Genomic DNA, 22,839 nt, shown 5'->3' with positions numbered 1-22,839 from the left:
GATTTCAATAGATCATATGTTTCAACCATAGATAATATATAAGTTTATATATATAGGCCTATAAGGTTTTATAAGGTCTCACAGTGAAGTGTTTACTAATGTGGTGGCCCACAGCTCAATCAATAATAGTTTCACAAAAACAGCCCTGTATTTTTCTTAGCCTACAATTTAAAGGAATGTGCTGTGGGCCAACGTAGTTAGAACACATTTCACTGTTAGACTGGGTTGATTATTCACCTTGAAAAAAAAATAACAATCCTACCAACCAGACTCAAGCTGTCCCTAGTAGGCCTACACACCATCATATTCTGTACCATCAATACCACACTGTCACTGAGTCTGACAAACATTCTGAGTGGCTGCGATGTGTATAAGGGAATGTAAGCTAGATTGCAAAGCAGGACAGAGTTGTGGACTTAATAGTAAAGGACAATTCACAACCCACTGCTCTTTCTGCTCATTCTTGTTACCAGAGCTTTGCTTCTACCAGGGCCGCCCATAAGGGGTAGAAAGTGGGAAAGCTTTCTAGGGCCCAGCCCTTGGGGGGCCCATGGTCTTCAGAGGCCAAGAACCTAACTAAGCTTAACATTATTTTTAACAGAAATATTCACTATAACCATTTAAAACTTGCCAATATCTACTCCTCCGCTACCCACCGCTTTATGTCCGTCCTGTGTGCACGGCACGCTGAAAAAAAGTCGCTAACCAATTTTAAAAAGCCTGGCTCAGAGCCAATAGCTGTTTATATTTACGATTTTGACGTTTCGGGGAATGAGCTAGACGGGGCACTGGCTCTGAGAGACAAATATTAACGTGGTTAGTATAAACATAAACAAACATTCGCCAAGTGTTTGCTTGAGATTACTCTCAAAAAATAATCTAGTCTTGAAGAGCTTTTTTAAGTTTGAGTTACAGTAAAATTATTTCCTTGATGAATTCAGGTGTCTCCACATCAGATAAATGTAGTTCTTCAATACAATTATGCATTACTTTCCTTTCCTTTTTTGTGTGCCATATGGTTACAAAATTTGGTTTTTATATATTGTTTTTGTTGTACAGTTTTGGCATATGGATTATTTTACCTGAGTCATTGTGCTACTTGTGTCTGGGTGTTATTCAATGAATTGTGAAAAGTATTTGGACCCCTCAGGTAAAACAGAAAACTGGTGTACCTTTTGTTGTTATTCTTCATTCTTATAAAGTGGACAGGGTTATTACTCTGTTATTTTCCTGAGTCTACAAAGAGGTTTAAATTCGTAACTTACATTTTTGTGTTAAAGAACTTCCCTTTGGGGACAATAACGTCCAACGTCTTTGACCTATGTCTTCAGGTTGACACGAGCAGCCAGGTACAATTTGAAAAATGTTCCATGAGTTTCATATCACATACTGAACATACTGCATAGACCAGACCCAGGTGTCACACCATAAGGATGTCTGACCAGTTCTTTACTGCACCTCAGGGCATAGGCGATATCTGTGACCTTTGTTGTTGCCTGCTCCTGTGATAAACCTAGTGAATACTCAAGAAAACCAATGTTATTTTGTAAAAATCTGTTGAATATTAAGCAATTGCATGAGTTTTAGGGTAAAACAATAAATGTGTAAGTAAGTCAGAAATGTGCTACTATTTTTGAAAATATATACAGTATAATAATCACAAAACAGTCCTTTTTCAGGGGCCCAGCCATTTGTGTGGGCGGGCCTGGCTTCTACCAGTGTGTTCAAGAATTGTATTGTTGAAATGTTAACACAAATAAAGATATTAGGCCTATTTGTGTGTGTGTTCAATGAAATAATTTTCCGTCTGTTTGGGTCAACAAATATAGTTGAAGAGAGGTGAGCAGCATCAATAAAAAAAATCCTCTCATGACTGCTGTTTATCTGTTTGAAGTATTTTTTTCTTTTAAATTACACAATGGGTTAGCAATTGGTTATACTGCATCATATAGCCAAGAATGAATAACTATTTGACAATAGCCTATCTATATATTAAACTGTTTGTAAATAAAGCTCTGTATTCTTCATTATTAAAAAAAACAAAACAACGTTTTCCACACATCAGATAGCAATGCGTTACAAATGCACTCTTATTTTGAAGGACACAATTTGACCACGGTATCGACACAGGACCTCCTTCCTGTTTGACACCACGTGACTTCGTTTTTCGTTTTGAGCACAAAATCAAAAAAGGAATCAGCTGGCAGTAATTTCCTTCTTCAATTCAAATCGAAAATGGATCAAAGGTATCGGCGAAAACGAAAAACGGAGCACATTGGGCAGTTCTGTTAGTTTTTCGATTCAGACAAAAAAAACAATTCAGTCCTTTATTGGTTTGAAACAATCTGTGTACCTTCCGTTCAATCCATATCCGTTTGGAAATCAAAACACGAAAAACGAAAAAAACTGTTTGATTTAATTTTTTAATTATTTGTTTCATTTAAAAAAATAAAAAACGGACTGTTTTATTCAAAATATGCCTGTAAAACATGAATTGATTGTCATTTCTTATTTTTGATTTTCCATGTCGCCCTTTACATACGAAAATGGGAAAGGAGACAAACATAAAATGTAAGAAATGTGCATTTTAATTTTTGAAGTTCCAAATAATAATTTATATTAATCCAAGCCCAGTCGGACCTCAGCAGCTGATCACGGGCGTAAAGCCGAAAGTGTGTCCCTCAGTACCCGATGCGATCGCTGATTAATGAATGAACAGTAAACAAATATTTAAAATAAGTGTATTGATTATGGGGCCCATTGTAGTCCGGAAAAACAAGGCTATTGCCTACGTTTTCCTATGGCTAGGTTCACCTCGTCTGCACACAAACACACACACACAGACATCGTTATTGATGAATGAGAGGGTGATCCTTATCTCGTAATTACGAGATCCTTATCTTGTAATTACAAGATCTTTATCTCGTAATTACGAGATCTTTATCTCGTAATTACGAGATATTATCCAAATAAATGATAGGACTTCTTCTCAGGCTTCATAGGGAGGCAATAAGTAAGTTTAATTAATATATATTTTTTTTAAATATTTGCTAGTTTTGATTAGCACTGCAGTTGACTTGACCTTTAAAGGGGAGTACATGTAGTCCTAACAACACTAATGAAAAGCCAGGCCAACCTGTTGGGTACGGGACATCCCACATTGTAAATCATAAATCTTTTTCATTAAAACTTATATAACAAAGATGATTAAAACACACACACCCTAAGGTCCAACATTGCGGGAATAGATAAAGGTGTGTGTGTTTTCTGTGTTAGTGCAGGCCCGCCCACACTAGTGTCACACCATTGTCAAATGTACTCCACCCACACACACGCAGCTAATCCAAAGCTCCATGGAAGTTAAATCTCCTTTGTTTGTTACTTACAACACTAAATGATAAACAAAATAAAACATTCCATTTATTAATATCCTCTCGACTATGAGCTATTTTGTTTCTGGACAGTTACCGACTAAATTACCAGGGCAACCGGTTAGCTTAGAGTAGGGTACCTACCCCTGTCCTGTCGAATGATACACGAACACCTGCAGGCGGATATTTGAACAGTATATGAAGCCTGGCTCAGTAAGCCCCAACACAAAAAAGCATAGCTGCAGCTAGAGGATTTATCTTTTATATATACTGTATATATATTTTTTTTACCTTGTTTACCACCAATTCAGTCCACGATCCATTCACGTTTGACCTGTGCTGTGGCAATGGACGCACGTAACAGAGTCTGGCGCCAAGTCTAAGCCAATATAACCTTAAGAGCGGCTATGGCAGGCATTTGCTGAATGAGGTGTTTTTTACAGAATGATCCTGTTTCTTTGATGTATTTGGATAAAGAATTGGAAGTGAAGAGACTGGGCTCATCATCCATACGAGGTAAAAAAACAGACAAACACACTAAGCAAACTATAATGTCCAAATCTTTCCGGTTAGCCTATACTTTGTTTTGAAGGACTGGCAAAAGGCTACTGTAAGTGTAGCTAAAAATAACTGTTCTGTTTCTATGATGTTTGGAAGAGACACTGCTTGGAAACAACAATGAATTGTGGATTTGGAATATGTGTAGGGTTCAACTTCATGAATTGTGGACTTGGAGGCATTGCATTGATCAGGCTTAGGCCTATCTAAAACTAGGGCCTGAATTGGTATTATCATTTCTTAAATCAATATTTAAATTCTTAAAAATGCAAAGACACAGGGAGTAGCATTTTATCAACCATTTGTCTTTAATTTCTTTTTGCAAAATGATTGTATAATTTCAGTTTCATTTCTCCAACTTCACTTCCACAAGGCGTGTTCAGTCACCTGTTTGAGCCCCAGAAATTGGTCCATGTGAGCTTCTCCTCAAATAATGTAGCCTAAGCCCAATTTTAGAGACCTTAAATATATATTTTTTTCAAAGATAGTTGCAATCTGTCAAACAAAACAAGTTGATAATACAGTAAGTGTGCACTGTGTGTAACATTATGTGAAGAACAAGCAACACAATGGAGGAACTATTTGTAGCCCATTTTAAAATATGATAAATAAATCAAAAACACAAACACATGTAGCCTATGCTCAAAGTAAAATTATAAGAAAATCCAAACCCACACAATACAGTATACCTACATGATATTTGAATGTTTGCATCATTCCCAAAATCAATACAACAATGTCTGTAAAATATATTATGAATAGAGATCAAGTGCAATAAATCATCACATATTTCTGCATACAGCTATATACATACAACTTAAAATATAGATGGGTTTTGGGATTTCCAGGTTTTGTCAATGTAAGATGAGCGCAAAATGCATACAATAATATAAAATGTATTAAAGACATAAGTGCCGAATAGGATAGCTATTTGTTTCTAGTTACAAGTCAGAGCCCCAGATCTTTCTTTCTTTCTTTCTTTCTTTCTTTCTTTCTTTCTTTCTTTCTTTCTTTCTTTCTTTCTTTCTTTCTTTCTTTCTTTCTTTCTTTCTTTCTTTCTTTCTTTCTTTCTTTCTTTCTTTCTTTCTTTCTTTCTTTCTTTCTTTGCTAAAAGTAACCTGTAATAAATGTGAAATTACTTAGGTTTTAACTCCTTTACTTCCATTCTCAGCCTGTCCTTGTGGTGTGGTGTGCTTTTCTCTCCCTGTTTCTGAGCTAGTTCTTTGATATAGCCTTAAAATGTTGTCGTCATGTAGTTTTTTCCACATATTCTTCTCCAAGATATAGTCGTGGTTGCTATAGAATATTACGCTGGTTTTAGCAGTCTTTTCAACATAGTAATTAGAGTATTTCTTGTAGTCCTCAGTCATGAATCCATATGCGGACACCTGCGGACGACAAAAACATAGATAACGGCTCTTTACAAAGGTAACACAATCTGCCAATCCAGCACCTTTTAAATTCACTAAATAACAGATTATATGAAGTTTCTTATTAATTAAATGACTCGTGTTTTTGGTTTTTCGGAAGTCACTGCAACTGGTTAAGAAATAGTCCCTCATTCAACACCCACATGTATCTCACAAATTATTGTTTGTATAGATATCATACAAACAATAGGCTACATACAGGTTTGGCAGGCAGCCGTCTTAATGCCAAGCTAAGCTAACTGCCTATATATTCAATAGTGATGCATGAGAGTAGTATTGATTTTGTCATCAAATTCAACAAGAAAGTCACAAAATGCATTTCCCTGAAATGTGAAAAGCTGTATTGGTAAAATATACCAATTAAGAGTAAATATCTATGTTATTATTGTACAATGCATAATTCGTGTATATAGGAATGAATAACTATATTAGGCATAGGAACAACGTTAAGAAATATTAACTTACAGTGTCACAGACATGCAGAGCCAGGAAGAGAGTGAATGCCCCATTGGTTGGTCTGACTATTGCCCAGTATCTAGCATTCAGATTAGCAGACTTTAAGAACCTGTGGGTAATTACCGTTACAGTGTCAAAAAATATACACATCAATATCATTATTTTGTATAGGATTATGAAAGGAGGTTAACCTGTTCCGCACATATCTGAGGAAATCCTGGTGCAGAACATAAAAGCGGGTCTCATTGTACTGTCCGCCATAGTACGTCCTTGGCCTGGAGGGTTAGAATTTAAAAGTCAATGATCATTAAAAAAAAACATGATTATTTAAAATGTTTTATTATTAAATAATTTAGTTACACATGAGGAAAATTACTTAAAAAAATGTCACTATGCAATACAATATGCTATAGTGAGTGATATCGTATATAGAGCATGTTACCCTCATTACTTATATAGCTGTTATTCACCGTTTGTTGGTGTGGAGGCCAGCAGAGACCCTTTCTCCTTTAAGAAGACCTTCGAGCCAATAGAAATCATGTATCTTCTCAGGAATAATCACGTATATTATTCCCTTCGAAGAAAGTAGACGACAGACAAGTATGGGGTATAAACCATTACATTATACAATATTACATCGTTGTCATGTTAGTTTGAGCACCTACCTCATCGTTAGGGGCAGATGTGTATCCGTACTTCCCGAAAAAATAGGGCGATAAATTAATGGAGTGGGCTGTGTGAACATACACCGATGTTCTGTTTCCCACGTCTTCCTCGTAACCTTTAGTGACGGCACCGTTCATCCTACCAATACAGATACAAATGTAAAAACAGCTTCCATGAAAACACATGCGTTTTTGCCTTAAAATATTACTTTAGATGATGAAGATAAGGATGTGCATCAAGTTTATTGTACTGTACGTTTACACTATTAATGGCTTTTCAAGTTTTTGTTCAACCGTTTAAATCTTTATTATATTTTAAATTGAACTTTTTGAGATTCATGTCCAGTTGATGAAGCTATCAGGCTTTGGATATCCCTTGACTGTTTCTGTAATGCTGCCACCATGAGATATAAATATTAGATATTGCTCTTCCAGTGGAGAGAACCTGAAAAGGCTTACTAGAGGATTACCTAAATTTGTCGGCCTGCATTTAAATGGTTCAATCGTTAATCTTTCCCTGTATGTAATAGTGTACATAGGCCTAGTAAAACACTCAATCATAACCAGGGCTGATCCCCCTTTGCATACAAATAGCGAGGTGTGGCTTTTTTTCCATTGATGTATGTTTGCTAGGGCTGTCAAGCGATTAAAAAAATTCATCTAATTAATTACAGGCTCTGTGATTAATCTAAATTAATCACATACTTTTATGACACTTTTATACCTGTTTATAAACAGCTGTATAGCCTGCTACAGTTTGTTTCTCTCTCTCTCTCTCTCTCTCTCTCTCTCTCTCTCTCTCTCTCTCTCTCGCTCTCCGTCTCTCATAACTTCTGTCTCCACAACAGACAGCGCTGCACTGCCACAGATGCCTATGCCGATTCATTCACCATCGTCGTACTCATAGGCAAAACTATTGACACACACACACACACACACACACACACACACACACACACACACACACACACACACACACACACACACACACTGAGCGGGTGTCCGTTTATGCGGCAGAAGAGACAGCTAGCAAACAAAATTGAGACACATGGAGGAAGATTGAGAGATCCTGTTTTGAACCTAGCCTACATTGTTGCACCCACTAAATCAATATTGCACACACTGCGGAGAATAAAGTAAGATGTCTTCTTACCTTCATGCTTATTTGCCCAAAGCATCCCATACACCGTCCATAGAGCCCTCCCTTTCCCCTGCTTCTCTCTTTACTTTTCTCCCTTTCACCCGTGCGGGCCGTGTATGCAAGCTACAGGTGCAGCTCGGTGCAGCTGCGCACCACTTTTGCACCGGGTCAAAGGGCATTATAGAAGTGCGATTAATCTGCGTTAATTTTTTTAATCGCGTTAATTTTTCTGTGATTAATTAATCGAAATTAACGCGTTAATTTGACAGCCCTAATGTTTGCACAACCAACATTGCGGTAACCAGACTGTTTGTAATGGATATTAAACGTTACATGGAGAACACACTTGCAGCTGTGAGTCGAGTTTATATTTCTTTAAACTTTGGCAAGGTACAAATCGGAACGACAAGTGAGTGTTCATGTTGCAGCAAATACTGTCTCTATTTCTTCCTTCCAGGCAAACTGCCTTATTTAATATTTCATATTTTATGTTATATAAATCCCTGTAGAACCAAACGTGTTCATTCTATACTTTTGTACTAATCAAACAAATCGGATATAACTTATTCATTCATTTTTTCCCAGGAACAGAGGAAGGCTGGAGGTAGCAGATATAAAAGTTTCCTAGTGAGTGCCAGCAAGAAAGTGAAAATGCCACGCGACTGTTGCTTCCCATTCTCAAACACACACATTACAAATACTGGACTAATTTCTTTGTTTCTCGTCAGATTCTGCTCTGTCTTTGTTAATTATTTTTTCGTTTACCTGCCAGCAAAAGGACTATGCTTTTAAATGCATCTGTGTAAGAATGTACACGGTTGTATAAAGCAATGGGTTAAAATGGACAAAATGCGCATTTATTACACAAGGATACAATGTATAATGGGTGTCTATTTCATCCATCAGTAGAGGTAAACTAACCTTTTTAAAAGGTAAACTTACCTTTTGAAAAGGTAAACTAACCTTTTTAAAAGGGTAACTACTCTTTTTTTGTGTACCTTATTGTAAAGCGTTACCAGTTAAATATTGGTTTGGCAAATATAGGGGAAGAAAAAGCTGTCACCTAAAGCAATGTGATGCAATGTGATGCAAATACGTTTATATATACAGTACATTTTTGCCTATCAAATCGTATGGAAATGAAAGCTTTGTGGGGCCTATCAAACTAAATCGAAAGGTTTGTTCTCTCCCCCTTTCTTACCGGAAAACGTAATCGTGAGCATCGATCTCTTTGCCCATTTTGGAGCCATAGAGGATTCCAGCACTGCCCACCACCGCACAGTGCACACACCCGTCACCGCCCGGCTTTGGAAGGAGTAGTGGCTCCTTTGGCTTTGGGATCAACTTCACTGAAGTCATCACATCTGCACACCAAAACAAGTAAACAAACAAATAAGCATGTCAAATGCACATACAAGATGTTAACCAGTTTACAATAAGTACTATTTCTGCGAGCAAACTTGCGAGTTCTTGACAAGCCCTATATAAGTATCATCTATTTGGCCAATTATTATTAAAAATTTAAAGTTGTGCACACAAAAACTTTCCATTTTTAGTGGGTAGAGTTGCAAGAAATAGTGATTTAAATACAAGTATCCAAGATGTTAACTTGCCCGTTGCCTAGAAAACACAGTCTTGACACACTTGGTGTACGTCTCATACAGACACTTACCGTCATATTTGTAGCCTATAAAACCAAATGGATTGTTGAAATGAGAAAGTCGGTTCCATTCGCTCATGTTGATGTTGTCTTTGTGCAAAAACAGACGTATGTTGGGAAGGAAAGCCTTCTTGAAGCTGTCAACCACAGAGTTACGCAGAGACTGGGCACATGTCTGAGAATGTAGAATACAATAATCAAAACCATTTATTTATTAATTAAATTCAAGGTGGCGTCAGCGACTTTGGAGAATGCTTGTTGTCAAAATTGTTAACAGAGCCTAGGCTGTGTATTAACACTGGATATTTTTCAGCACACACACACACACAGTAGCCTACGGCACGGTACATACAGGTATCAGATCGTGAAGAGATATAGACTGATTTTGTCAACAGGCATTCTCCAGAATCACTGACTCCAACTTTAAATGCAGACAGTGAAGCATAAAGTGTAAAACCAAACAGAAAAGCCATGCTGGTCAAACCAAAAGACACACGACTGAGAAATCAGACATAGATCTAGTACATTCATTTGTCTTATCTTGTCTTAACTTACTGTCTGTCTGGGTGGTGCGTCCTGGTTGTAAACATCCTCAAAGTCCCACTGGGGAAGCTTTGTAAAGTTTTTAAGAGAGAGGACGGGCATGGGAGTTTCAGCAGCAGAGTTCTGTGTGGAGGCTCTCGTTTGATACATTTTAGGCTTGGTTGCTGGGTTTGTTTTTAGGGAATCAGCAGTATTTGCTGTATGTGCTGTTACAACCGTAGCAGGTGGTGGATTTGAGTTTCCTTTGTCATCCCAAAACAGAAAGTTAACATCAATCAACTTGTCATCAGCCTCTTTTTGGTATTTTCCTGAGAAAGAAATCCACCTGAGTTGGACATTTGACAAAATAGCAATAAATGAAACAAAGAAGAATTAGCAAGAGGCTTTTTAAGTGACATCAAATAAAAACACCATCTGGAAATGTGCTGATACACATAAACAAAATAACACTGACTAAAAAAACTTGTTGTCAATTCCCGTCTTTATCTTAAACGTATCAATAAATACAACTTACCTAACGTTAGGAGATACATATTCCTGTGATAAAATGAATAGCACAGTGGTCACTGAGACCACAATCAGCAAAACATAAAGGTGTTGGCGTGCCATCCCTGAGGAACTGAAGACGGTTTGCTGAGTGTGTTTGCAGTTTGCTTCTCCTCCTGGAAGTTTATCAGCCACAGTTGCCAATAGGGTAGGGCTACTGGGAAGATTACCAATACTCAATCAAACAGGAAAAAAGTTGGGTCAGTACTACGAAGCAAGCTCAACAGGGCTCTCTTGCCTTATTTGGCTCCCTTGATCAGAGACTTTAGACTTTATTGTTATTCTTTTCCACTTCACATTACATTTAAGGGCCGCATGCCGACAGACAATAGACAGATGGACAACAAACACGACAAAATAAACATGCATACAGAATATATAAACAGAGTGGGACTGGGGTGTTTTATCTTGGCCTTTTGTTGAGGGCTGCTATGGCTGCAGGTACCAGGCTTTTGCCATAGCGAGCCCTCCGGCACAACAGGGACCTGTACCTGCGTCCAGAGGGCATAATGGTGAAGTGGCAGTTGAGTGGGTGTGTGTTGTCCTGTGCTATTGTAAATGCGATGCGTGCGATGGCCTTGACAGTGAGCATGTTAAAGAAGCAGGTGGAACAGTAGAGCAGAATGGGCTGGACAATACTTTGATATAACAGAAGGAGGAGATGGGGTGCAACATAGAGTCCTTTGAGTTTGCGTATGGCATACAGTCTTTGTTGGCTCCTTTTTTGAATGTCCGTTGTGTGCTGGTCGAAAGTGAGTTTATTGTCCAGTGTGAGTCCAAGGTATTTAAAGCTGTCAACTGTTTCTACTGTGTCATTGTTGATGAGAGTGGGGGTTGGGGTGATGGGGTACCTATTGTTATTTATTTTGTTTTGGCTACATTGAGATGGAGGAAGTTATGTGTGCACCATTGGGAGAAGTGAGTGACAGTGTTGTGGTAATCTGATACAGAGTTATTGTCTGATAGGAGGGCGAGGATGGCAGTGTCGTCAGAGTATTTGAGGTAGGTGGTGGTGTGGGAGGGGCTGGTGCAGTCATTAGTGTAAAGGGTGTATAGGAAAGGGCTAAGCACACAGCCCTGAAGGGCTCCGGTGTTGGTGGTGAGTGTGGGTGATGTGGTTGTGCCTACCCGAACAGCTTGCCGTCTGTCGCTGAGGAAGTTGTGCAGGAGATGGATCAGGATGGGTGGAGTGTTGAGGTGGTGAAGCTTCTGGATGAGCAGGTGTCTTTGGATGGTGTTGAAGGCGGAGCTGAAGTCCACAAAGAGGATCCTGGTGAAATTGCCTGAGGAGTCCAGGTGCTGGAGGAGAAGATGCAGCAGGCAGGCGACAGCGTCCTCTGTGCCCCTTTTTTCCCTGTAGGCGAATTGAAGGGGGTCCAGATGAGGTTTGACAGATGGGAGGATGGTCCTGAGCAGCAGTTTTTCGAAGCATTTCATGATTATGGGTGTGAGGGCGATGGGGCGGTAGTGGTTTGGTTCGGTGGGTCGTGGTTTTTTGGGTACAAAAAGAGGAAGAGGCTATCATGATGATTATCAACTTGATTCGTTAACTCAGGGGCTTCTTCTTCAGGCTCTGTGCGCATTCACATGAATGAAAAGAAATTAAAGAAACATGCGTTATTTGACTCTTCGGCACAAATGGGCCGATACCGTGCCCCTTAGAAAAACTCTAAAAATAAAAAGGGGCTTTCCGTTAACTTCAGTTTGCCATCTCTGAAAAATAACAGAGCAGAGAAATAATAACTGAAAACAAAACTTGATGGAAATAAGCCGAGTGGAATGCTGTCCGACAATTTGCCTACTAAATTAATACATTTATTATTTTACCACTTTTTCTCCCAGTGCCTAACGACGTGACGCCATTAAACGTTAAACTTGACTCAGCAGATTTAAAAAATGTTAGCCTTAAACCCATTTAAACCCTGTGTAAATACTATCCTCATATAAGTTATTCAAAATACTAAGACTAAAAATATATAGTCCTAAGTACCTTACACTGTACAATTAAAATCTAAGAAAATTGTAGCTGAATGAGTAGTTCAAAGTATTACTTCAAAATGGGTACAATTAGCACAATGTGGTTTATTGCACAACAGAGTGGAAGTTATGCAGAAGCGACATTACATTCAGGATTTGTACCTAATACACATTTAATAGAGAGAACATTTTATTAAAAAAAAAGAGAAAAAAAAGTGACATTACAGTATATATTAACATTTTTCTTCCTTTTATTTGATCCCCTTTCATCTTTATTTACACATGGGTAGCTAGAACATCCCGCCCTGGAATAGGTCCAGCTCGTTTGGTTTAGTTTTCATGTGGAAGCAACAAAAATCAAAACAAAACAAAGTTATGTCATATTAAAACGTGTGGTTGTTTGGTGGACTGTATGGCTGTGTTGAATACTGTGAACAAGTCTATTGAAGTATTTGGTGACCTGGAGCAGTCCTTCGTTAGCGCTCACAGGTTCCGGATCGTGACACGATGGATCCCATATGTTGTTTTAGATTGAGTAGAGTCGGAGCTGCTCCTCCATGTCGCCATCGGAAACCTCCCCAAACGTCTCCTGGTTATCTTTCAGCAGCTGGAAGATGGCGGCCAGCTGCTCGCGTTGCACCCTGGAAAGACAAATGTTTAAGAGAAATATTGAGTGGTGAAAGAAGAGAAATCCTGCACACTGACGGTCACTTGTATGCACTTTATTAACGACGTTCATCAGGTAAAATTCATAGACAAAATGCACCGGTATCATGAAAATATGTTTACAAAGCCTGGGGGAAAAACACATATACATTTACGTAAATTAGCTATTTTAATTACACATAGGACACACTGATGAGCCTTCCCGAGTGTAAAAAAGTATTTTCAAATATCAAAAGACAAACTCATCGTTACATATCATCTGTTTGGATAATGCAAAAGCATGAACCAAATATGTACATAAAATACAAGAATTTTATGAAAAGTTCAATATCTCTAGTCTGCAGCCATTTAATTTACCTTAGCATTAAGACTTTAAAATGGAGGGGAAAACGGCTTGCCTGGCCAATCTGTCTTTTAACAACTCTAAATCTCAATTATTATACATTACACATGTCTGGTCCCACTCCCTTATATTCATTATCAAATATGACCAGATATATATTGTTAGCAAAGCATAAACCTTTTTTTTTCTCACCCTCACTATTCCCATGTGTAAAAAAAATGTGATGGCCTCGTCAGCACAGTGCCCCAATTTTGCAATACACTGCCTCCTCCTTGTGGCAGAACAGAGGTGAGATCCTCGGAGGATTAACTAACGCCTTTCAGAGGTGACGCCAATCAACACCTGCTGGGAGGCCTGAGAATCACTCATCTAATGTAGAATAATGGGGGCAGCGGGATATGGCTGGTACGCAACACTGCATGGTTACTTCATGGCCACTTAAGGATGAGGAGCCAACAAAAAAAAACTGCTGAGGCCTACTGGGGGGAAAAAAACAGCCCTGTTATAGTTTTCATATACTGGCCAGAAAGTGAATCTCCTGAGATATACAGAAGGGAATAACTCGTATTTTACCAGGTGTGTTTCTTTATTGAGGCTTAGTTAAAGGCTGTGATCTGTGATTCACCCTTCAGCTAATGCCTGGCAGAGACTCAATCTGGCCTTATACTCAGTCTAGCCTGAAGAGGACGGGTGAGACAGCAGCTAAACGTGGAGATAAACGCCAATAACACAAACACACGTGAATACGGCGTTGGGAGGGAGGGCAGATGACAGAGGGCAAAGCGAGTACGCAAGAACAAATATTCATTGGAATCAATGAAATGGTAGGGCCAGGAGGCATTTGTACGGTAATCGGTTTTTGAGTGTTATGTGCTAACGGATTAGGGATATTTACCTATTTTAGCAACCCTTCACAGTCTGTTTAACACTGAATTGCAAGATTTGGTTTCAACTGTCCATTTCAAGTAATGGAATAGACGCTAAGGTTTTATCCTATTATTGCTGACTTAAGCCAGTAACCACAAGTACAGGTGTCCAACTCTGCAAAACACCTTTTGATAAGGCATCAGCATTTTATAGTTTATATAAAGTTTAATGAGTGGCTTCATTCATGGTCAATACTAAGACTTATGGGTTACCAGGTTGTGAAAAATCCTCGTCCATCAGAAACGTTTAACCAGTAGAGGTGTCTCGATTTATAGGAGTTTCCCTGATGAACTGTTCTTATTAATGGCTTATTAAGTCTGTATAAATGGTGCCTCAGGGTGTGGTAGCCATATTTGTAGTTTTCACTGACCTCTGCTCTTCCTCCAGCTCCTCCTTGGACATCATCTGTTCCAAGTGATGGGATCGCGCCTTTCCAGGGACGTACTTCAGGGAGTCGTTTTCATCCAAGGCCCCTTTATCTGATTAAACAGAACAAAAACTGATAATCAATATACACCAAACCTTTATTTTGAAGTATATTGCGTTAAAACTTCAAATATTCTCACTTCTAATAACTATTTCAAAGTGGGTAAAAAATGCTAACCGTTGATTCCCAGGCTCTCTGTGGCTCCTTCAGTCTGGGGATGAGAGAAAGCAAATTTTAGGAGTTCCTTATCAGAGAGCGCGATGAATGAGCTACGGCCTCTCCCTGACGAGCCCTCAGATGAAGAGGAGACATCAACTGGTGTTGCCAGTTCTTCAGTGTGAGGGTGGGGGTGTGCCTCCTCCTGTTAGAGAATTGAGGGGTCAGGTGAGGGGGATCAAACCATTATTTTACATAGGTTTCCCCCCCCCCCCCGAAAAAAGTTTGCAATTAAGTTTGCCTTTGAGTAGTCCTCACATCTCCCCGATGCTCATCTGGCCAAAGTTTTTGTTTCACTTGTTTCAACAATAGCTACTTGGCAAACTAAGATTTGACAGACATGCAGAGGCTCTGAATTATTATTTTAATCATCAGTATTTGGTGAATCAGATCATATAAGAAAAATTTGTGAAATGTGTCAAAAATGTCCATCCCAGTTTCCTAAAGTCCAAGGTGATGTCTTCAAATGTTTGGTTTGATGCAAAGGATTGAGGATATGTGAATGTAGCTATCTTTTTTGCTATTACTCATCACTATTATCAGTGTTCTTGCTGTTTAATTGATGCATTGCTTGACTTCTCAATTAATTAACTAATTGTTGCACTGCAGATATACAAAACACATGATCATCTTATAAAATGCAATACATTATTTCAGATTTAGCTACCCAACAGTCCGTAATGCAGTTAATTCATTTCAAATGCTGCATATAGCCTACAAGTTAATGCATCAGTAATAATAATCAAATGATTATAGAGTATTTTATTGTGATATTGATAATTTTACACAAGGATCTTAATACTTCTTCCTCTCTTGCTTAATTGCAGTGTTGAGGCAAGGGGACTTTAGTTGAGTATTTTAATAGTCCAAATAGTGCAGTTTTCACTACAATAGATGCATCATACATTAAGTTGCAATTAGTTTGTACATTGATGTTTTTCATTCACTGTCTTCGATCTTGCCCTAATGCCTTTACAGTAACAAAGTATAATGCAGTAGGCCTACCTCTTAAAATGAATAGCCTATTTTCCCTCTTTCTTTATAGCATTGCAACTTTTACTTTAGTAGAAGTATGAGTACTTCTTCCTCCTCTGGCTGGACCTGTGAGGTAGGCCTATAGCTGAGATGGGGGCAGATTAGGAGATAATTACATAATTAAATACAAAGAAACACAATCAGGCAGTTCACCCGAAGCGTGTAAACTGTGTTTCCTGCAGGTTACTTACTGAAAGCACATTTTTCACTACATCCCAGTGATCGTGACCCGTCCCACTCATCTCACACCAGTCCTTGACCTCCGCCTTCTTCTTTTCATTCGTGGCCGGAACATGGCCGTTCTGCTTCGGCCCCGACTCATCTAATCCTCCGGTGGTTGAACCATATCCGAAATAGTGCCCCACGTTTGCAAACTCGGCTGTGGACGAAGAGCTGCTGAGCAGCGATGTCGCCACCACAATGGCGAGGAGCGTGAAGATAACAGCTGATATAATGAAAGTTATATCCATGACCGGTTTGTATGACTCCCTTTACCTTCTTATCACCAGCAGTCACTTCATTAGCTTCGCTCCATTGTAATCCCCAGCAAACATCAACGTTAACGAGCAGCGTTTACGGGATATGGTACCTACAATCTCCTCTCCGAACATGACGTCACATCCTCCAGTTACCACCCCCCCTCCCCAAACTGAAGGACACGTGAACGGCTTTCTGCTTTTTCCTTTCTAATCCCATTAACAGCGAGTCAGTGTACCGTACAGGCAGGGAGACACAAATGGTTTGTGACAGGACCCGTGTACTGGACTGTATTTAATGTAGCTGAACGCTGTAACAGAAAGGAGGGCTCATCTGAGGACGCAACTACCGGTCTGTCTGCGGGACACATTTAATTCGCAGGATAAACAAACTCAAGAGTGCAACAGATTTAGTGTCTGCGTGATTTTAAGGTTTAATCAACTAATGACCAGTGGTGGAATGTAGCTGAAGTGTTACCATGTCGTACTACTCCACTGTTCAGAGGCAATGTACAGTACTTTCTTTACACAACTTGAACATTTCAAACTTCACAAACAGAAGATTTATTCCAGAGCTGTTGTATTGTCGTGTTGTTGAATTGCGTTAGATTGCAAATGTGTACCTTTTTAAAATAGCCACTTTGTAGAAAGGGTTCCGTTTCCACAGTACAGAAAACAATGAGTTTGGGATTTTTATTGGACCAGATGCTGGTTATGTAGCAAACACCAAATACAAATGCATACCAATAGCATTTGCCAAAAAAATTAAATAAAAATACAAATTTCACACAAGCAACTTATGTACCACAAAGATGTTTATTTGCATTCACCTGAAGCACTTACAGGACAATTGGGAGGTTTACAGAGAAATGTAATACACAAATTACTCAAGCAGCCTGGGCCGCCCCTTTCAACCCTTCACTTGGAGTCGCGCTAGACTCAATTTCAAAGCGAGCAAAACCAATTATTATTAACAGTGGGTAAACCACAGAGGGGAGGGAATAGGAGGAGAGGGAGAATAGAGAGAAGAGGGAGGAGGATAGAATCTGTACAACACATGGAGGGAAGGAGAGGTCACAAGACAGGAGAGGATGGTAGATCTGCCACACCTTTGAGCTTACAAACCAGCAAACGGCAGCGCAGGGTCGAGCCCCGGAACAGCGCCGGGCACTCAGCACCGCAACACGCCACACCATGTCACCACCGCACTGCACCGCATCTTAACAGCTAACCAGCATTACTCAACTGCTACACAACTGCGCCTAGTGCACAAAAGATACACAAGAAAGAGGGTTAGAGTCATAGGAAAGCAACTTTAACCAGACAAAAAAAAAAAATAATAAAAAAAAAGCTGACAGAAATGAGATGACAGAAAAGCAAGTGCAATGCTGCTGGTAATCCAGTCACAAATTAAATGGCACTGTGATGCTTTAATGTGTATGTGTCACTGTACAGTAAGCCAGTTTCCAAATATGAGTGGTACAACTTAGCTTTAAAAGCTTTGAACATCCAAACATGAACCTCTTTTCTACATCAACTTTGAAAAATAAAACTCTTGTTTCCATTTAGAAAGAGTATTAAACAATAGATTTAATTAAAATAAATCTACGTTAATTCAACAGAATTTGTTAACAAGATACAAATGAAGTCCAAATGCAAGGAATCAAATTGAAAATAAAAATAAAAATTAACTCCACATAACAAATCCCTTTCAATATGCTCGACTTTACAAACAAGGATCGGACCAATATTACAGAATTTGTTCAGGAAAATCTAGCCAAATGAAACATTTAAAACATTTTTAGACCAAGCTCCAATAACCTTTCAGTCTGCGTTCAGTGGTAATAGTGGAGTCCACTTGCTCAACGTGAGACTCTTCCTGATGTCCTCAGCAAAGGCTCAAATCATCTGAGATCTGGAAGGAAAGACAGAGCAGAATTGACAAGAGCAAAATAAAATCTGATCGGACCTTTTCCCTGACACTAACATGTATCAAACTGCCTTATTATGGCCACCCATCTTTGTGTATTATACCTAACATTTCTAGTCATTTCAAATTTTGTTTACATACCTTTTTTTTTAGCCCTGTCTTTCAAAAACTTGCTTTAACATGACTCTTACACTCGGCATATTTGAAAAACAAACCTCAGGTTCGGTTCCCTTTTGTGAGAGGCGGAGGAAAACCACAGGCACAGGTGGGAGCAGTGCATCATCGCATCTGCCTGTGATCCCCGTGAAACGTACCTCACCACACCACCTCAAACACCAACTGACAGCCCGAACCACCGCCATGACGACCTGCTCCATAGCAACCACCTGCTCCTTAGCAACTGCCATCGCTCTCTCGGCAACAGGCAGGTCACATGGGCGGGTCACACACTAACTGCTCTCACACTGCCACACCCCCATCTCCTCCTCCTCCTCCTTCTCTCTTTGCAAACAGGGCTCCGCAGCTTGGAGGAAAGAATTCCACATTTAGGTGAACGTTTTGAGTGAAGCACCCCACGTCCCTCCCATACACACTCGCATAAGTACAAATAGCTCCCCCCATTTTGAAAAAATTTAATACGGTAAAACTAAAATCTCCTGTTGTCCGTTTATGCTTTAGATTTGCTGATCGTGACAGCAAAGTAAAGCAAACACAGAACTAGGAATGTCGACTAAATCCACCCCAATCTTATTTTAATTTCTAAAATCATTGAGGATTCTGCAGAAATTGTTGCTTGTTTGCAAATGACCGTTACAAAGCATCAACACTGCAGAATGCAGACCCGGAAAAGGCGTCAGGTTTAGAGCTGCAACGATTAATCGACGAATCGATTATTAAAATAATCGCCAACTATTTTGACAATCGATTAATCGTTTCAAGTAATTCTTTTATAAAAAAATTCCAAATTCTCTGATTTCAGTTTCTCAAATGTGAATATTTTCTGGTTTCTTTAATCCTATTATGACAGTTAACTGAAATATCTGTGTGTTTTGGACATAATACATTTGAGGACGTCAGCATGGGCTTTGGAAAATTGTTCAACATTTTTCACCATTTTCTGACATTTTACAGACCAAAACACTAATCGATTAATCGAGAAAATAATCTACAGATTAATCGATTATCAAAATAATCGTTAGTTGCAGCCCTAGTCAGGTTGCCGGATCTAATATTTAGCAAATAACATTATCCACCCCTTTCCCCATGAATACCGTCATATTGTGTCGTAGTTTGGGTTAAGACTCTGCTCCGTTGTCCTCTGGGGATTTAGGCCTACTCTTGGATTTGGACCTGGATCGGGACCTGGATTTGGACCCTCTGTTGGAAGGCGGGGTGCGACTCCTGGACTTGGACCTGGAGGGGGACTTGGACTTGCTGTGCCGGGGGGTTCTGGACTTAGACTTGGACTTAGACCTGGAGTAGGAGCGGGACCTGGAGCGGCTGTGGTTCCGACGGCTCCTGGATCGGGAACGGCTTCTGCTGCGGGAGCGACTGCGTCTTCGGCGACGAGGGCTGCCTGAGCGGCTGTGGGAACAGAAACAAGAACTTCGGTTTGAAACGGGAAGACAAAAAACAAACACAAGATGGAAACTGACAACCTAAAAAAGGTGCACCCTACCTCTTTTCCTACGTCTTGTGATTGTTAACTGATGTATTTGGTTTTTTGACAGTTAGACAGATTTCATGAACTTGTGCTGACCACATTTTAAAATCGTAAATCACAAAAATATTCTTGACACTATCTAGCCCGGTACAAGGGTACTGTATTATCACATATGTATATTATCAATATGATGACCTACAAATTACCATTACATCAAAAAGATAGAAGGATATATTATTGCTGTATTCATCCCAGAACGGTTCCATAATTGTTCATCATATATATGATAAATATAAATATATACATACATAGGTATCAAATGAAATTACTAAAGCTCCTACAGCAACTTCGATTTAAGACTTTGTAATGTCACTCAATTACATTAAAGACCAACATTACAATAACAAGTATGACCAATAGAATATGACATGGTTTATCTGGTGCAGTAAAATCTAAAATTATTCTAAAAAAGAGAAGCTAGTTATTTTGAGATTATTGAAAGATTGATTTAAGACCAAGTATGGGATTATTTTTAGATTGGCAATGCAACGCCTTTTAAGGATACTTAGGAAACCTGTATAATATGAGAAACAATATAAGTTGTTTATTTTTAAATACTTTTATATAGTCATTTGAGCCATATTCTGTTTTAATGTCTAGTCACTGCAAATTATAACTTCAAAAAAGGGTTTAGGGTCTTGGCAACAACAACAAACCAGTGGCTAACAGGCATTTTAATGGCATTTTAGGCGTTGTCTTTTACGATTAATATATTCAATCCCTTTTACGATCTAAAGAAATCCTGCATAAGACATATAAACATTGTATTAAGATTTGAATTATACTTAGGAAAACAAGCTATTTTCATTTTGTAAGGTAAGAGTACACCATGTGCTCGTCTCGTCCTTTGAGACTAACTTTAAAGTACTGTCCACGCTTGGCCTAAAAACAACAACATGTTTTACCTCCTGCTCCGACGTCCACCACCCCCTCCATATCTGCGCGGGGGAGCACCTCCTCTCCGGGAGTGCATGGAGTCTGGAGGTCTACCGTAGCGGGCCATCTGCACACGTAGCTCCCGGCCGTCTAGCAGCGCCCCGTCCATGGCGTCCATTGCGTCTTCGGCGTCGCGGTTGTCATGAAACCGCACGAAGGCAAACCCGCGGCTCTCCTTGGTGTACCTGTCCCGCGGGATATACACGTCTCCCACTCGGCCATACTTCTCAAAAACTCGGCGCAGAGTCTCTGGGGAAGTTCGGTAGGTCAGATTGTCCACTTTCAGGGAGGTCATCCCCTCCACGTCTGGCGGCGGCCTTCCGTAGTTCATTTTCTCTGTCACTAAGCAACCAGACAGGGAAGTTAGGACGACAACTGGTAGGCACTGCCGTTAGGTACAACGGTTACTGCTTGTTTTCCAATCTCCAGTTCGTGTATTAAATATGAATTCTGCCTGGTGTTTTTCTTAATTGTTTTGCCCTGAACGTCGTTCCTACCGCGCTGCTTTCACGTGAAATGGCGGCAAGGATGTTTCCTTTCTCCCTTCTTTGCGTTCCTCTTGGCGTCCTCTGATTGGCTGCTGGACTGCTCCACTTCCGACACATTAAAAAAAATATTTTTTTATTGATACAGTCGCGTACACAAATACAGTATGCAAAACACTAGGCAAAGAGAAAAAGAACCGCCAGTGTTCACTCCTTTCGGGAGTATAATCCAGTTTAGGTTTTACAGAAATCCTGGTAAATCAAAAAACATAAAGACACAGCATGTGTTCATATAGAATTTTTTTTTTGTCATTTTATTAAATAGGCTAGAAAAAAATGAAAACTAATTCTGTAACAGAAACTAAGGCTGAAATGATGCCTATAATAAACATGTTATTACTTACAACATTTAAGCTACAAATTTGTTTTAATGTTATTTTAATAAAAAGTCTAGAATGCTGAACAGAGGCGATCAAATCACAAGGCGCCTCATAGCAGGTAGACAATCCGAGGCGGGTCCTTGTGGAATGCGGGTGTGAAAAATTGGAGGAAAAAAACCTGTTAAAGTCATGCCCTCTTTCGAGTCTAATTGGACACATTTTTAAGGATTTTTTTCAATATAGCTTATGTAGGCCTATGTAATAGCCTATGCTGCTACACCAATAAATTAATTGATATAGCCTAATATAACATAGGCTACGCGAAAAATATAGCCTAATAAAGTGACTATAGTATGCAGTAATTCAAAGGTGGAGTCAGCGGTTCTCTCGAGAATCGAGAACATGAATGGCATTTTGTCAACATCAGTAGGCCTAAATATTTCCTCATGATCCGCTACCTGTCCATGTTTGTGCGCTGAAAAAAATCCAGTCTTAATGCATAGCCTAGGCTCTGTAAAAGGGCATCTAAGCTAAGCAACATGGCCGTTTACAGAGCCTAGGCTGTGTATTAAAACCAGAATTTTTTAGAGTAGATATTCACTGATTTTGACAAAAAGGGATTTTGACAACAATCATTCTCCAGAATTGCTGACTCCTTATTCCTTCAGAAATTCCTGTTTATTCATGCATGGCATGCATATAGGAAAAAATCCTGACCGAGTTTGTTGTAGGCTAATTCATGCAGGAAGGCAATTAGGATCGATGTTATCTAATTTGTCAATATGTGAGTCAATAGCCTACTTATGTAGTAGCCTATGTTAGTTTGCTATCTAATTTGTCAATAGGCTTATGTAGGAATTATCCTAAAATCTATTAGGTGGTCTAAATATTTGTTTTTGAAATAGCCTAGACAATTTCCCTGATTTTGAACAATTTCGACTGTATTTC

At 39.3% G+C, this 22,839-nt stretch overlaps 3 protein-coding genes across 5 annotated transcripts; all 3 read right to left on the bottom strand.

Annotated features, from left to right (window-relative positions):
- Window positions 1–5,068: 5,068 nt before the first annotated feature.
- On the bottom strand, window positions 5,069–10,430 carry LOC307267381 (alpha-N-acetylgalactosaminide alpha-2,6-sialyltransferase 1-like; the record flags this gene model as incomplete). The annotated part of the gene is made up of 9 exons (XM_080049695.1): window positions 10,339–10,430; window positions 9,837–10,149; window positions 9,294–9,456; window positions 8,823–8,985; window positions 6,481–6,619; window positions 6,286–6,389; window positions 6,007–6,090; window positions 5,825–5,924; window positions 5,069–5,317 (listed from the first exon to the last, which is right to left on the bottom strand). Exons 2-9 carry the CDS (start codon window positions 9,972–9,974, stop codon window positions 5,069–5,071), a joined length of 1,140 nt encoding a protein of 379 aa, XP_079905821.1. The 5' UTR covers window positions 9,975–10,149; window positions 10,339–10,430.
- Window positions 10,431–12,475: 2,045 nt separating this feature from the next.
- mxra7 (matrix-remodelling associated 7) lies at window positions 12,476–16,564 on the bottom strand. Of its 2 annotated transcripts, none has more exons than XM_080048539.1 (4): window positions 16,153–16,564; window positions 14,888–15,071; window positions 14,654–14,762; window positions 12,476–12,988 (listed from the first exon to the last, which is right to left on the bottom strand). In XM_080048539.1, the coding sequence occupies exons 1-4, from the start codon at window positions 16,429–16,431 to the stop codon at window positions 12,874–12,876; spliced, it is 687 nt and encodes a 228-aa protein (XP_079904665.1). In that variant the 5' UTR covers window positions 16,432–16,564; the 3' UTR covers window positions 12,476–12,873. The 2 variants fall into 2 exon arrangements, with proteins under 2 accessions (XP_079904665.1, XP_079904666.1); XM_080048540.1 differs by having other exon boundaries at window positions 14,888–14,921.
- Window positions 16,565–17,234: 670 nt separating this feature from the next.
- On the bottom strand, window positions 17,235–21,563 carry srsf2a (serine and arginine rich splicing factor 2a). 2 transcript variants are annotated; one of them, XR_013845382.1, is made up of 4 exons: window positions 20,996–21,563; window positions 19,639–19,951; window positions 18,259–18,352; window positions 17,235–17,699 (listed from the first exon to the last, which is right to left on the bottom strand). XR_013845382.1 is itself a non-coding variant. In XM_080048903.1 (3 exons), exons 1-2 carry the CDS (start codon window positions 21,355–21,357, stop codon window positions 19,663–19,665), a joined length of 651 nt encoding a protein of 216 aa, XP_079905029.1. In that variant the 5' UTR covers window positions 21,358–21,563; the 3' UTR covers window positions 17,235–18,352; window positions 19,639–19,662. The 2 variants fall into 2 exon arrangements, 1 of the variants encoding a protein (XP_079905029.1); XM_080048903.1 differs by having other exon boundaries at window positions 17,235–18,352.
- Window positions 21,564–22,839: the final 1,276 nt, after the last annotated feature.

This window comes from Ammodytes marinus (assembly GCF_949987685.1).
Source record: "Ammodytes marinus genome assembly, chromosome: 20".
Lineage (NCBI taxonomy): Eukaryota > Metazoa > Chordata > Actinopteri > Uranoscopiformes > Ammodytidae > Ammodytes > Ammodytes marinus.
Note: the sequence above shows the minus strand (reverse complement) of the source record. Positions and strands in the feature narration are given on the sequence as shown.

What these genes read in the sequence shown, in the direction of transcription:
- mxra7 (XM_080048539.1), bottom strand. Translation starts at nt 16,431, where the DNA reads ATGGATATAACTTTCATTATATCAGCTGTTATCTTCACGCTCCTCGCC. An exon ending in TAGTGAAAAATGTGCTTTCA is followed by an intron (nt 15,072 to 16,152) that starts GTAAGTAACCTG and finishes ATTCTCTAACAG; the next exon opens with GAGGAGGCACACCCCCACCC. An exon ending in GAGCTGGAGGAAGAGCAGAG is followed by an intron (nt 12,989 to 14,653) that starts GTCAGTGAAAAC and finishes TTGTCTTTCCAG; the next exon opens with GGTGCAACGCGAGCAGCTGG.
- srsf2a (XM_080048903.1), bottom strand. Translation starts at nt 21,357, where the DNA reads ATGAACTACGGAAGGCCGCCGCCAGACGTGGAGGGGATGACCTCCCTG. An exon ending in GGTGGACGTCGGAGCAGGAG is followed by an intron (nt 19,952 to 20,995) that starts GTAAAACATGTT and finishes CTGTTCCCACAG; the next exon opens with CCGCTCAGGCAGCCCTCGTC.